The following is a 13,978-nucleotide window of genomic DNA, read 5'->3' as shown; positions in this document are numbered from 1 at the left end:
CTCTCTCCCTCCCTTTCTCGTCTTTCCGGTTAAACTTTTTACACTTTGTATTCAGACGAAACAAAAGAATATCGCCACTAGAGCAAGACCATCGTACCTCACGCTAGGCGCCTTGTTGCCTTGACGACTGACACTTATTTATCCTTTCAAGATGTAATCTTTTTGTGTAACAGTGTGAACGGTCTGTGCCAACCGTCTACCGGTGGCATTCCGACCACAGTGCACAAAAGCAGCCGTCAAAATATCGTCACACGATGAAACCTTATCTCTCACCTGTCGAGGACATATCAAGATAAATACATGGATAAATCTATAAATAGATGCATGGATCCACAAAATATATATATACATGAATGTATCATTGATAAATAGCGATAAAAATGAAAAATGTATTATAAGAAATAAGAAAGAAACTGCCAGACATTTGGCGGTTGATAGCAGTAAATGTTTTCAGACTCCAAGCTCTGTGTCAGACTTTGTTATTGGCCCAATTAGCACATAGGGGCTCCTTCAAGCCGCCCCCCCCCCCCCCCCTACTATAGTACTTTATGCTTCATTAGCGGACGGTTAGCAGCCCCCGCGGGGCGCAGGCTCCACGCTGGGCTAGTTACCTCCCACCAGCACCACGGCCGGCTGGTCGGTCTCGTCGAAGAAGCGGCCCTGGATGCTGACAGGGTTGCCCCCCAGCACACTGCCTTCAGACGGGGAGACCCCCGTCACCTCTGCAGGGCGGGAGACAAGGTACGCTTGATCAGATGAACGAGCGATGGTTCACCTCAGTTTGTTTTGTTATAAGAGAGACTAACAGGATAATTTTGCATTTACTTAACAACAAATACATATCAAAAGTATTAAAAAATATATATATTATTTAATTAATTAATGACAAATATTATGAATTATTCCCTTACTAAATACATGCATCAATAAAATAAATTGATGGAGAAATTCTCAAGGAAACTGAGGAGGACTCATACCTGCATACGTTTGGAACATGGAGAGTTTGTTCCCAGCTGAGATCCTGAACAGGTTCTTGTCTGGTAAACTCCTACAAGGCACAATGCAGGCATGTATTGATATTATATATGTATCCTGTATACTAACTATTCATCCTTCTAAAGTAAAATGACAGGCATCTCAAAATCAAATCATAGTTCGTCTCAAATCACCTTCCGTAATTAGCGTCGAGGATGTAACTCAGGTTGTGATGTCCTGTTTTGGAGCAAGAACAAAACAGAATTGTAACAAACATGCACGTCTCAAGTTAACCCTGTCAGGAGTTTGAATCAAAGTTGAACCAAAGATAACCCATTGATGAGTAACTCTTTCATAAGGGTGAGGTTTGTGATGACCTACCAACATAAGTTCCTGTTATTCTGCAGCTCATGTATCCCCACCAAGAGTTTTCAGTGTCCAGATGAAGCCGGTACCTGTGTGAATACATGAATGGCATCACCTCATTGACCCGAGTATCAGACACCAGTTCTCACGCATTATTATTATGTAATTTGTTCGTTCATTCATCTTTACTTCTATTATTTATCCCTCTGTCGTTCTCTCTTTATGTCTCTCCCTCTTTATTGGTATTGTTTTGCATTCATCCATTTGTGCCATCAGTAAGATATCAATATCAGTGCTTCTGCTCCTTTATCTACCCCCACCGCTTTTGGTCAGTAGTTATTTCGGGCTCTTTTCTTTTACACCTGGGTATTCTTTTGTGTGTCTGTACTGTCTCAACGACACAAGGCCCCCAGCTTTCATTTGGCCTCTGTTGGTTAGCCTCTCTTTGTCTGATATAGTTTCTTTGTCAGTTGGCCTCACTTAGCCTCTATGTCAGTTAGCCTCTGTGTCAGTTCTCCTCTGTGTCAGTCTCTGGGTTGGTTAGACTCTGTGTATGTTAGCTTCTGCCCATTAGTCCTCCGTGCCAGTTATTCTGTGTCGGTTAGCCTCTGTGCCAGTGGAACCTCTTTGTATGTCGGCCTCTATGTCAGTTATCTTCTGTATCATTTAGCCTATCTGTCAGTTAACACTCTGTGTTGGTTAGCCTCTAGCGCTATCTCCAGGGGACATTCCGGACAAGAAGGTGTTTGTAAGATTGTCAACAGAGGGGGCCTTAGCAGTCAGGTGGGGTTTACTCACAGTTCATCTGAGTCTGGCTTCAGCAGCTCACAGGGCATGCCACCCATGTAGGCTCTACAACAAAGGATTGTGTACAGGTTGTGTACAACTCGTTTTAATAAAAATTCAAAAATAGGGAAAACACAATTCTTGGGAAGGGAGTAGCCATGGTAATTACACAATAGGGAAGTGGAAGTTAGGTCACGCTGGTCGCCAACTCCTGAAGAACGAATATGGTCCTAGAATTGCGGTACTAGAAATGCGATACTAAGCCTGCACCATAGCATGCAAGTAACCATAGTAGCACCGTGTGACGTCAACTTCCCATTCCCTATTAAGTCTTGTGAGGTGCTACAAGATCGGGAAGTTAAAAGGTATGTCCCTCGACACGCAACTTATGAAAGCATCATAGCGACTATGGCTTTTCGAACTTTATCCAATTTTCACCTGAGGAATCTGGAGTTGATGCCATTGGTACTTGTGGCTGTGTTGCTTCCGTACACATCGGTGAAGATCCGTCCTCTTATGGTCACCACGGTACCTGTTTGTTAAGCATGGAGCATTTACGCAGTTAATGTGTTAAGTTAAGTGTGTTTGTACCGCCGCATTACTTGATAAATAATAAATCAATCTAGAGCTCAGTGGGCTCTTTTGCAGTATTTAAACAAAGCTCAACTTATAGGTAAACCAACCCGTATAAGTATAGGTATCCCTTAAGTTAACCAAGTGGGTGCGTTAAGGAGCAGCACAACACAAACAAGTTGGAATTCAATCTCACTGCTGGGGTCCCATAAGGGGGCAGGATGTAGAACCTGGCAGGGTTGTTCTATAACACCCATGGGTGTGTATACCCTGGGTTTACCTGGAGGACCAGTGGTTGGGCTGATGGACTGGATGGAAGGAGTCCGATACCAGCGGGTCTAAAGAAAACAACAAACGCCCACGAGAAAACAAAAGTTAACAGCAAATCATTAACAAGAAAAAGGAAATCACGACAATTTATCTATTTATGTTAAGCATTCATCTAAACAATGGATTCCAATATTTAGATGAAGATTAATACTTCATCTAAAGATTAATATTTTTTATGAATGAACATTGATATTGCGATAGTATTTTTGCTTTGGGAACTAAAGTATTGGAGAGACAGGAAGAATGGTTGTGCAGACAGGAGGGTGGAGAGACAGGAGGAAGGGTGGTGCAGACAGGAGGGTGAGTGGTGGAGAGACAGGAGGAAGGGTGGTGCAGACAGGAGGGTGAGTGATGGAGAGACAGGAGGAAGGGTGGTGCAGACAGGAGGGTGAGTGGTGGATGGACAGGAAGGGTGGTGCAGACAGGAGGGTGAGTGGTGGAGAGACAGGAGGAAGGGTGGTGCAGACAGGAGGGTGAGTGGTGGAGAGACAGGAGGAAGGGTGGTGCAGACAGGAGGGTGAGTGATGGAGAGACAGGAGGAAGGGTTGTGCGACAGGAGGGTTAGTGGGGATGGACGAAGGTTGGTTGCAAGACAGGAGGGTGATGTGGATAGACGAGGAAGGGTGGTGCAGGACAGGAGGGTGGGTGGTGGGAGAGAAGGAGGAAGGGTGTGCAGACAGGAGGGTGGTGGTGAGAGACAGGGAAGACGGTATGGGTGACGTACGTATAGAACTCTGCAATGTCCCGGCACCCCCTGGCAACTTGTTGCAGGGATGGGACTCCCGTCAACAAGTGTACATGCAGAAGTCGGTCCACGGGCATGGCTCTAGTGCCCCAGGACAGGCAACACAGGGACAAGCACACAGGCAGCACACAGGACAGCACACAGGACAGTACACAGGACAGCACACAGGACAGCACACAGGACAGCACACAGGACACATCGGTCAGACTGTTCAAACAGCAGGAAACACCACATTGAGGAAAGGGATACCTGTCAGTACATGCTAATTCTTAATGGGTTGGGTTCAAATCTCTTGATCTTACTTGGCTTTATTTCTTGCTTCGTTTTGTGTTTGTAACAATCAAGGTCTGAACATTGGACACCTATTGCGCTTTTCAGCATGTTTGTTGTCCGTCTTTTTTTCGCTATGGCAACACCGTCTGCCTGGTTTGTGTTTATTGTTGGACAATCATTGGCTTTTTGCATATTGCTATTTTTTATTAATATAACCTTCGGAAAAAAAGAATAATTATTGACAATGTGTTTGTCGTAACTGCAGGCCGAGCCTGTCTAAAAACTGGGGGTAGCGTGCCGATGTTAGCAGTGGCGGATTCAGCAAATTGGGGGCCCAAGGCGAAGATATGTATGGGGCCTACCTCATCCGATCTTTAAAAGAGTACGGAGAAAAGAAAATTACAGAGTGAATGGTGGATAGGCAGGAAGTAAAGGTTGGAGATGAGAAAAAAAAAAACTTCCACTTTAAACCCTGCATACACTACTCCAAAATGAAGATGGAAAGCAGAGAACACACAAAGTGTAGCACTAAACAAACTAAAAGTCACGATGGAACCCAAAAGAGAATAAGGTTTCAGATAACACCTGTCTTTGCCAAAATACCAGGAAAATCAGCACTGTTTATTGTTTATCAAATCAATATCAATATAACCAGCAAGACAAGTAGAGTAAACCCCCACAAACAGTCATATACTTAGCAAAGCATCACAAACAGCCATATACTTGAATGAATCGATGAATAATTTACTTGTGTGAGTGGGAGTGAGGTTGCAATTTGCCATTGCACTTGAGATTGACATGTCAATCATTCTACAAACAAACCCCTTGTACAAGATACAGGGTATTGTACGTGAATTTACATTACATTTGAGATTGAACATTTCAATGTTCAATCTAAAGTGTGTCATCGCAAAAAAGTGTGTCATCTTTGGCAGGGTTGCCAAATACTTACAGGCGTCTTTTAGCTTTTTTTTTTATTTGAGCCGCTTGGATAACTTTAATCCTAACCCTTTTCTTAACCCTTAATTTTATTTTCACGTTTAGACCCGTCTTGCTTCGTCTCTGTGTGTATTAAAAAAAAGGTATAGATGATATATATATTTATGTATTTTTGAGGTTGGTTGGGGGACCCCCTACTATGGGGGCCCCAAGCGGCTGCGGCCTATGCCTCTATGTTAAGACCGCCCCTGGATGTTAGGAGCGTTGGTTATTTTGGATTTGCACCATAAATGTGGTGAGTGACATGAGTGTTGTGTTGTGAGTGTTTGTCTAGACTCTAGACCATATAGGTAAGCCTATTGCTGTAATATGTGGAGTAATGAGGAAGAAGCCTCATTATTAAACATGTTGATTTCACAATTGAGATGAGCTACAGTATCAATATTTGGCAAGCCCCAAACTTCTTCTGAATGTGTGCGCGCGTGTGTGTGTGCGGTGCACGCGGGATTCCTTTTTGATGACGTCATACACAGTCCCCCCACTTAAAAAAAAACCCACTACACCAGTGCTCCTTACCATCTCTGAGAGGAGCTGGGTTCCTTCTCAAGGTTCTTACCCGTCTGGGCTTTGGCTTGTCCAAGTTCATAGGGCCCTAGGGTTATGGGGTAACCTAATGTGGGTCTGTGAAGCCCTTTGAGACTGTCACTGTCACCGAGAGCTATAATGTACCTGCTTCCATGCTACCAATCCTGTTGGAGGATCCCCCTTCAATTATCAGCTTTCAAAATAAAAGCCTATTTTGTTGCTATAATCTGAGTAGTTCCTGTTGTCTTTTTATGTCGCTCAAGGCATAACTGGATGGAACCGGCAGGCTCACATAACAATCACCCAACACAATATAGACAGACAGGGAGCACAACAAGAATGCAACAAAAGACAGGAGATCAATTAACAGCCACGCAACAGCCTTCAGAAAATACAGACAACTTGGGGAATGCCATTGAAATTATATTACGCTCTAAAGTTCTGATGTCTGTAAGGACAAAGGGGCCCATAGGGCCATAGCGCACGTGAACGTGACACCTTTGGGCAGCAGTGACTCTAAGGACCTGTCTCTTATAAAATAATTTTACATTTTCATTTTGCCACTTTCCTAATTTTCAACTGAGTTCTTGTGGTTTATGGAGTCATGGCCCCGAATGAATCAAGAATGCCGGTGTTATTGTCGGACTATCCATGCCCTGTTTCCATACAGACGTACCTGGTGTAACACATGATCTGCCCGCCGTGGGTCGAGTCTCTCTCGACATCACACGGAAAAGACAAAGTGGCAGACACCAGAGTCACCCTGTTGCCAAAATCATTGTTCGTTGGGTTGAGCTGAAACTGGCGTTCCTGGGCAAAACCTATAGACACCAATAGTACCAATAATTTAAAAAAACTAAAAACATAACCTGGGGAAGACATCTTTATGCATATTTTTTTATTTGTTCTAGACTATTCAATATTGAAACAAGTGCAACTGCAGTCTAGGGTGAACCTGAGTCAAATAAGATGTTGATAACTGATCTATAACGGAAATACAATTGAGACTGTCGTGTGGGATTATTTACCGTCTCCTTCGATTGTAAACCGCATTGCTCCATTTATGCTGCCTACTCTCGGGCCCACCCTGTCAATCCTTTGAGCGTCTGGGGGCGAGGGGAAAAAAAGCAACATTTCAAAACAATGACAATATGTGGCGTGATTCATTGAACAAGTTTGGGCAGGTGAATATTTCAAAATGCATGTTGATTTGGCCGATGGCATTTTGTTTATTCGAGACGTTGGTCGTGGTTCAAACCCCCCAAAACGTACTGCAACTGAGGCAAAGTGCAAGGATGAGAGCGCCTGGCACAAGTGGATTGCTCCGCGCCATCCTGCTGGGAGGAGAGTCCCCGCGCGCCGTGAGTCCTGGTCCGCCGTGCGTCACGTCACACAGTCAAAATTAAAGTTACGCTGTGGTAACAGCAACGTATGACCTGTAGATATGCAGATACATTTATAAAGGTTAATATTCACCAAGTTCGCAGGAGCAAAGCACGGCATTGGTTTCTGTTTGTTTTGCTAAAATAATCGTATATTTTTTTGGTTTAAAAATATATAATATATAAAGAAACAAATATGTAATGATAAAATGTATTTTAACCAATTACAACGTTTTCTTCTTTTTTTAAAACATCAATTACGTTTGGCTTACCTGCAAATCCCGGAGAGCAAATACCTGTCCTACACTGAATACACACAGGCAGTCAAAGCTATTTATGGAGTTTCTGTGACAGCCTCTGGCAGTGAAACGTTAGGTCCACCCATCCACAAAAGTGTAGCCTAGCAATGCAATGCAAATCAACTTCCTTTTATATGCCCTTTGATATCGCGTGTGTCACAATTAGGCGTATACAGGTCCATGATGTCAAAGGGCATACTAAAAAGGAAGTGGATTTGCACTGAATATAATTATTTTTATTTCTTGCAAGTTTAAATTCGGCATTCTAGCATGTGTTTAATGTGTAGGCTATATTATATAATATATCAATTCGTGGAACTTTTATGATTGACCAATTGGGCCTCCTTACAACTCTTGTATGAAGATGTTGCACTATGTTTATTGCTCATTAAAATATCCCAATATTTTCGTTGCCATTCAACTGATGGACTGCGCTTGTCGACCACACCCACTGGAAGCAGGCGCGTGCCGTCCATATGGGCAGGTTGGTCGAACTTGCAAAAGCATCTCCCAAAAGAATAGTTCCTCAGTAGTTCATGGCTCCAAGTCTATTTTTAATAATGTGAATTTCACATTAACTAGCCTATCTATAGTTTCTGTAGGCTTTCCGATTATTTTGGTCTGTTGACAACAAATTTTGGATGACGGGGGTGATAATTGAGTTTAACTTGTCATGGAATGTTGGGCAGAAAGGCCCAGCTAACGCGTTCCTCCGTGTTTATCGCATAACCCTGCAGGCTGCAATAAGAATTGCATTCAGCGCTAAAGGAAGCCTATGTGGCCGTAAAGTAGTCTGCCCATGGTCATATTCTAGAACTGTTAAATTGTCAAATTATTCTGCGCGCATCTTTCGTCGTTTCTATATCAGATGCAGATATGGCGAGTGGTGTTGCACCTGTGAGTAACAGTGTTGAGTTTCTGTAAAAAAAAAAAAAACACATTTGAGAGGATAAAATTGGAAGAGAAGTTAGAAATCAAACAACTTGGCCCAGACAGAAACGACATAAACATTATCCAACAAACGAAGGATAGGGGGGAACTTACAACGTAACTTTCTCCCGAGCATGGTATGAAAAGAAATAATGGCTATGTGGTTGCTCAAAGAGAAACGCTGTGTTTTGTTTCCCATGTCTACTTTTTCGAAGTGTGTGCACAGGACAAGGGGATAATATATATATATATATTAATATATTAATATCTATATATATATATATATATATATATATATATACATATATTAATATGTATATATATATTAATATATATATATATATATAATGTATAAAACAAGGTTATATATGCATATAATATATATTACAAAAACAAATTGTGGGGGTGGTCATATGCCAGTAGTTTCTTCCGCACTGAAATGTAGGGTCAGCGCACGCTACTTTCTGGAAGGTAATAATGTGGTCTATGTAGCCTATGTAACCCTCTTGATAAGACTTAAGTAAATAAAAGAATCATATATTTATAGAAGAGCGCTACACAGTAAACTCTTTCTTCTTTACTTTTGGGTTTAGTCATAATAGAGAACATGCAGGTTTAATGGCGTGGTGAAGTCATGGTGTGTTTCAGACCCTTACAGTATCTGCTGTGGGGAGGAATCCAAATGTTGTTCTATTTTTAAAACTTTTCTGTTAATGCAGCAGAATTAAGCAGAACAACCGTTTAGTCAGCCGTCTGGGGCGTTTGGGGTACTCAGTTGGATGTCATTTGTCACGGGGGGTGACTGTTAAAGGTTTCGAAACCTCTGCTCTATAGGACTTCGGATCAAGAAGTACCAAGATGGTGGGCTTGAACTTCATCATATGGATCTTCAACTCAGGGCAGCTCACACCCTGAGCTGATGATGTAGACCAGCAGAGGTGAAGTAGGCTGGGTATCTGAGAGTGAAGGGGTTCATCTCTCAAATTTCAATTGTCATCCCCATGCTGAAAAACTTGTTAAGAGTGGAGCACATGGATGTAACGTGTACTTATCCTCCTTTGTACACACGGCTTTTCAACTCACATTAAAGCCTTAAAATAAAACGGTACACAAAGCCTCCAGCACACAGAAGCAGATTGTCAGTCATCCCATTAAGCATGATAAGCGAGGTAATCCATAGTGACCACACATAATAACACAACGGCTGGAGGGTATGCTACCGTCTGCTGTGGGTATTTCCACCATGTGTTGTCAAGCAATCACATCACAATAAGAGTAATGTGGACAAGCAGGTTCTGCCTTTGATCTAAGCACGCACGCAACCATCAATTTAGTCCCCGGTCGCACTCTGCCTTATCTTCAACACTTGCATTGTGTTGTGATGTATGGGTTATGTATGGACCCAGCCAGTCAACACGAACAAAAGAGAGAAAAATGTTAACTATGATTGTTACATAACATCTCTATTTCCATCCGTGGTCGTCGAAGACATTTATTAACAGTCCACTCCGGAGGGATTTTGACGGCAGCAGGTCTAGTCGCGCCAAACCCACGGTGCCAGTTTATGTAACAGCCAACAGGGAGGTGAACTCAAGCCTCCGCACGGCCCCATGTGTGATGAGGATTCAAGTAGAAAATAGCATTCGTCGAGATAATGTATTTTTAGAATAAACACAACAAAAGTCATGCAAATTATCAGTTAAATTAAAAAAACGGTTTCGAAAGAAAAGAGGGAAGATATTTGCCCTGTTCCAGAGTGATATAAAAGACATTCATGTTAAACAACATTTTTTTTGAAAAACTGTTTTATTTCAACAAGAACAACACCAGCGAACAAACAAAAATTAATATCAAAATGCAGGATGTAAAAAAACTAAATCATAATAACACTTCTCACGACACGGTACGAGTATCAACACCTGTGGTCCAGGAAAACTAAATGGCGTGCGTTTCACAAGGTGGCGTGCTGAGCGAGGAAGGCCCGGATCCTCTGGAGCAGCTCCTTCTTCACACTGTCGGGGACCAGCGCTGCCAGGGAAACGAAGAGGGAGGTGAGCGGTGTGAAACGCCGTATAGGAAGGGGTCCTCTACAAATCAACATGCTACAGGTTGTGTGCAGTCCTCTGACACCCATGTCACACAAACCTCAGACGTAGGGCAGGAAGGGAGGTTGAAAACATCAAGCAGCGATGCTCTTAATGTTAACAGTATGAGAACCAAAAGGTGTTCTAATGCCTAGAGCCTATTTTTCTTTTTAGATAAAAAATGCTTCCAAATCACTATGCTTAGAATGGGAAAGACCGATAAAAAAACCTAAAATAAATGTTACCTTATTAGACTTGCTAGACAGCATCTGATCAGTAAAGGCTTCGAACAAATCCTCTACGTCCGAGAAACATAACTTATATCAAGTGTATGTTTATCCAGTGAACACTTGCTTCCCTCCATCTCATGTTCTCTCCCCCGTTGTGACTTCATCTACTAACGACATGTTCCGTGTTTGTTTGCGGTAGCTTTACATGATGGATTCACAGGGAGCATATGTGTGTTGGGTGTACACTACGGTACCTCTGCCTTTTGGTGTGACTTCTGTGACGAGGTCCTCCACCGTCACGTGCTCAAGGCCCTTTTCTCTTATCACGTCTGAACACAAAGACACACACAAACAACACACTATCTTTGAAAAACGTTGACATTGCAATTGGAGTTCAGTTTCTTCAATGTGGCAAAGTGGTTTTTTTTTGCATTATATTGCTCCTTCCCTTTCTGAGCTGGTTATGTTATTGTAACACACACACACACACACACACACACACACACACACACACACACACACACACACACACACACACCACACCACACACACACACACACACACACACACACACACACACACACACACACACACACACAAACCTTTGCAGTGTGCTTTCAGCTGATCTTTCCATCCACACTCCACAAGCTTCGCCCGCAGCAATTCTTTCAATCTATAAAAAAATTGGCATCAAATTTTTTTGCGGACAATATATTTCGACTGAACCATTGGACTACAGCTGGGCATTGCTTACCGCTCCCGTTCCCCCATTTCTATCAACTTTTGGTTAATTGCAGCCCTCATTTGGGAATCCTTGCTCATGGTAGGCCTAGGACTCTGCAGGAAGAAGACTGATCCTCGTTTTTCTCGATACGACAAGTTTTCGGAATTACGGGATGGTATATTTCTGGACCAAATCTTAGATTTGCGGCAGATCAGCTGGGACGCATACGGTCCCTTATTCAAGTTCGCCGTCGCGTCCGAAGAACATCTCGATGGTTCCACTGACGTTTTGTCGAATGTTTCCACATTTTTTTTTTCTGTTCAACATCAAACAGTAACATCGTTGTATGATTTATCATTTGTATACAAATCGTGCAAAGCCAAAAGCCAAGCCAAATATCATCATTATACATATTATATTGGCGGATAAAGTTCGGACTCTAAGACCCACAATGCACCACTCATTATGGTCCGTCGTCAAAGCGCCTCGTGTGCAACAAACAGGAAGCCCGTCCTGTAAACACTTCTCCATGTGTGAATGAGCTGCGTGTGAATCAAAATAAGATATGTCTTCGCCAAATTATTCACTCAAGGTCAACAGAGAACTATTAGATCCTAACTTTGAAAGTTATAGATTGTCTCTGGATCCCATACCAAGTTACAACGTTGAGCTCGATGCCGGTGAGACAATATAAATAATTAATATTTAGCTGCCTGGTAGCCTATACGTAAGTTATAACATTCTGATTAAAATCGCCAAACACAGTTTATTAATAAAACCCAATGTTCCTCTTAATTCTGGAGCGTATGGTTGGTTTTTTGATGTCTTATGATGACATTCTATTTTGGATGCTACGAGACAGCATCAACTCGTTCATGCAAAGTAGAAGATGCTTCAGGAGTGACGTTAATTATATCCGACCATGATCATGTAACTTTAGAGGTGTGTTCATTTCAATATCACTAAAATGAAAAAGCTGATGTATACATTCACATATGTTACTTGATTGAAGCATGTCTTCATTGGATGATGGATTTGTTCTCTCTTGACAGCTGTGGAAGAGGTGAAGTTGAAGGACACTCAGTACACCCTTGATCATGTGCGGGCCTTCGGCATGTACAACTATCTACACCTGGACCCCTGGTATCCAGACAGCGTGTTCTTTGTGGATTGTAAAGGAAGAGTCCTCAACCTGACAGTGACTTTGGTATGGATCTCAGCTGTCATTCGTTCTCCCTGATTGTTCCTTGCGTGACATCTGTGCTTTTCCCCCTTAACAATCGGTTGTGTATTGAACCTCACACCAGAGTATCGCATATAATCGGATTCAGGCTCTCGACACTGAGTGTTCACACTGTTACTTTTCTGATTTCCATATGCATTTAGAATTCGTCGTTCGAACAGCAGGGGGCGAACGTGTGACAATTGACCCACCTAAATGAGATCACGTTAGATTTACCTGAGGTTTCTGAGACTTTTTATTGTTTATTTTATGTTCAATATTCCCCATTCTTTAAATGCCATATTCTAATATTAGTCTTTTCTGATAGCATCACAATTGGTTTTACTATAATTTGTTTCAATGTGTATTAATAATATATGATATCACATATATTATCAGTATTTAATACAAAAGATTCTATGAACAAGGTGATACCGCCATAACTATTGTGAAGCAATTATACATTTTGCAATGGAGTCATTGTACCAGATAATTATCAAATATGGATGCTAAATATTTGCAGCGTACAGTTGTACCATTTTTAGATATGCGATTAGCTGTTGCCTTTTCCGTTTTGCTTACTTTTTTGGGGCTGCTACTCAGAAAAACCCAGCATATCTAAAATGTCACATCACTTGTTTTTTTTTATTAACTGCTCGTAGTTTGCGATAAGAACTAGTCAGTAAACGGACAATGGAAGAAAGACGGTTCGTTGGCGAGGGTCCCTATAAGTCAATTCCTTGACCTATTATACCATCTATTATTCAAACATAATTGTCACGTGACAGAGATGCGAGGAGGGCGGGAAAGGAGGGTAGAGAGGAAAAAGTGTGGAAATGGTTTGGAGATGGGAGGGAGAAGTGTGAGAGATAGAAATATGAGAGAGGTGGGGAAGGAGCGACGGGAAGAGAGAAGGAGAGATGGATGAGAGAAGGATAGAAGGAGAGATGGATGAGGTGGAGGAGAGAAAGACATTGTGAGGAGTTAGGGAGAGAGGAAGCTGGGCAAAGTCCTAATCATCCGAGACCCCTTTTTAATGTGAAAGACCCCTCAATCTGAACCATGATTACATGTAATTGGTCACACCCAGACCCATCTCCCGGCGACTGATAGTTATCACACCGTAAATCAGGCGTTAAACACAAACATAAGCTGTCACTGGCTTTCAGTGGCGCCATTAAAGGTCTCTGCATGGAGATCTGTCGTGTTCATATTCTAATTACAATCATCACATCATAATTACCCTTCCCCTGCCCATGTCTTTTGTGCGGATTCAAGAATGGACAGAGGCCATTGTACACCGGGGGCTCGCCATGCACGGGGTTAGTCTGAACCGTACGTGACGGGGAGGAGGGAGAAGAGTCCTCTGGGGGTTCATCTTAACGTTATGAGACGCGGCTATAATCCATCACTCGCTCCATGGTAACTAGGGAGCCCTTTGTGTCCTTTTTCCTTCCCCCTCTTTGTGTTTTATAAACCTCCCCCTCATGCGTGACAGGTTATGGAGGTACACGTGGCATCACCGCCAGGGCCTC

General features: G+C 42.5%; 3 protein-coding genes across 3 annotated transcripts in view; 1 reads left to right on the top strand and 2 right to left on the bottom strand.

The window, feature by feature from the left end:
- pkhd1l1.1 (PKHD1 like 1, tandem duplicate 1) overlaps positions 1 to 7,288 on the bottom strand; it is a 63,151-nt gene extending 55,863 nt beyond the window's left edge. Inside the window, exons 1-12 of the mRNA XM_056583435.1 lie at positions 7,227 to 7,288; positions 6,845 to 7,008; positions 6,601 to 6,678; positions 6,249 to 6,393; positions 3,829 to 3,856; positions 2,981 to 3,038; positions 2,566 to 2,659; positions 2,140 to 2,193; positions 1,357 to 1,430; positions 1,170 to 1,212; positions 978 to 1,048; positions 612 to 722 (exon numbers count right to left, since the gene is read on the bottom strand). Of these exons, the coding sequence (XP_056439410.1) occupies positions 612 to 722; positions 978 to 1,048; positions 1,170 to 1,212; positions 1,357 to 1,430; positions 2,140 to 2,193; positions 2,566 to 2,659; positions 2,981 to 3,038; positions 3,829 to 3,856; positions 6,249 to 6,393; positions 6,601 to 6,678; positions 6,845 to 6,905 (817 nt within the window). The 5' untranslated portion in view covers positions 6,906 to 7,008; positions 7,227 to 7,288. The remainder of the gene's footprint in view (positions 1 to 611; positions 723 to 977; positions 1,049 to 1,169; positions 1,213 to 1,356; positions 1,431 to 2,139; positions 2,194 to 2,565; positions 2,660 to 2,980; positions 3,039 to 3,828; positions 3,857 to 6,248; positions 6,394 to 6,600; positions 6,679 to 6,844; positions 7,009 to 7,226) is intronic.
- Positions 7,289 to 9,986: 2,698 nt separating this feature from the next.
- LOC130375920 (transcription and mRNA export factor ENY2-2-like) lies at positions 9,987 to 11,485 on the bottom strand. The gene is made up of 4 exons (XM_056583084.1): positions 11,252 to 11,485; positions 11,100 to 11,170; positions 10,752 to 10,826; positions 9,987 to 10,211 (listed from the first exon to the last, which is right to left on the bottom strand). Exons 1-4 carry the CDS (start codon positions 11,317 to 11,319, stop codon positions 10,135 to 10,137), a joined length of 291 nt encoding a protein of 96 aa, XP_056439059.1. The 5' UTR covers positions 11,320 to 11,485; the 3' UTR covers positions 9,987 to 10,134.
- A 227-nt stretch (positions 11,486 to 11,712) lies between these two features.
- The window catches only part of nudcd1 (NudC domain containing 1), a 31,263-nt gene continuing 28,997 nt past the window's right edge, over positions 11,713 to 13,978 (top strand). Inside the window, exons 1-2 of the mRNA XM_056583188.1 lie at positions 11,713 to 11,901; positions 12,274 to 12,428. Coding sequence (XP_056439163.1) covers positions 11,787 to 11,901; positions 12,274 to 12,428 — 270 coding nt within the window. The 5' untranslated portion in view covers positions 11,713 to 11,786. The remainder of the gene's footprint in view (positions 11,902 to 12,273; positions 12,429 to 13,978) is intronic.

Source organism: Gadus chalcogrammus, chromosome 22 (genome assembly GCF_026213295.1).
Source record: "Gadus chalcogrammus isolate NIFS_2021 chromosome 22, NIFS_Gcha_1.0, whole genome shotgun sequence".
In the NCBI taxonomy this organism is placed as follows: domain Eukaryota; kingdom Metazoa; phylum Chordata; class Actinopteri; order Gadiformes; family Gadidae; genus Gadus; species Gadus chalcogrammus.
This window is presented reverse-complemented; position numbering and strand designations above follow the sequence as displayed.

What these genes read in the sequence shown, in the direction of transcription:
- LOC130375920 (XM_056583084.1), bottom strand. Translation starts at nt 11,319, where the DNA reads ATGAGCAAGGATTCCCAAATGAGGGCTGCAATTAACCAAAAGTTGATA. An exon ending in GAAATGGGGGAACGGGAGCG is followed by an intron (nt 11,171 to 11,251) that starts GTAAGCAATGCC and finishes ATTTTTTTATAG; the next exon opens with ATTGAAAGAATTGCTGCGGG. An exon ending in GCTGAAAGCACACTGCAAAG is followed by an intron (nt 10,827 to 11,099) that starts GTTTGTGTGTGT and finishes CTTTGTGTTCAG; the next exon opens with ACGTGATAAGAGAAAAGGGC.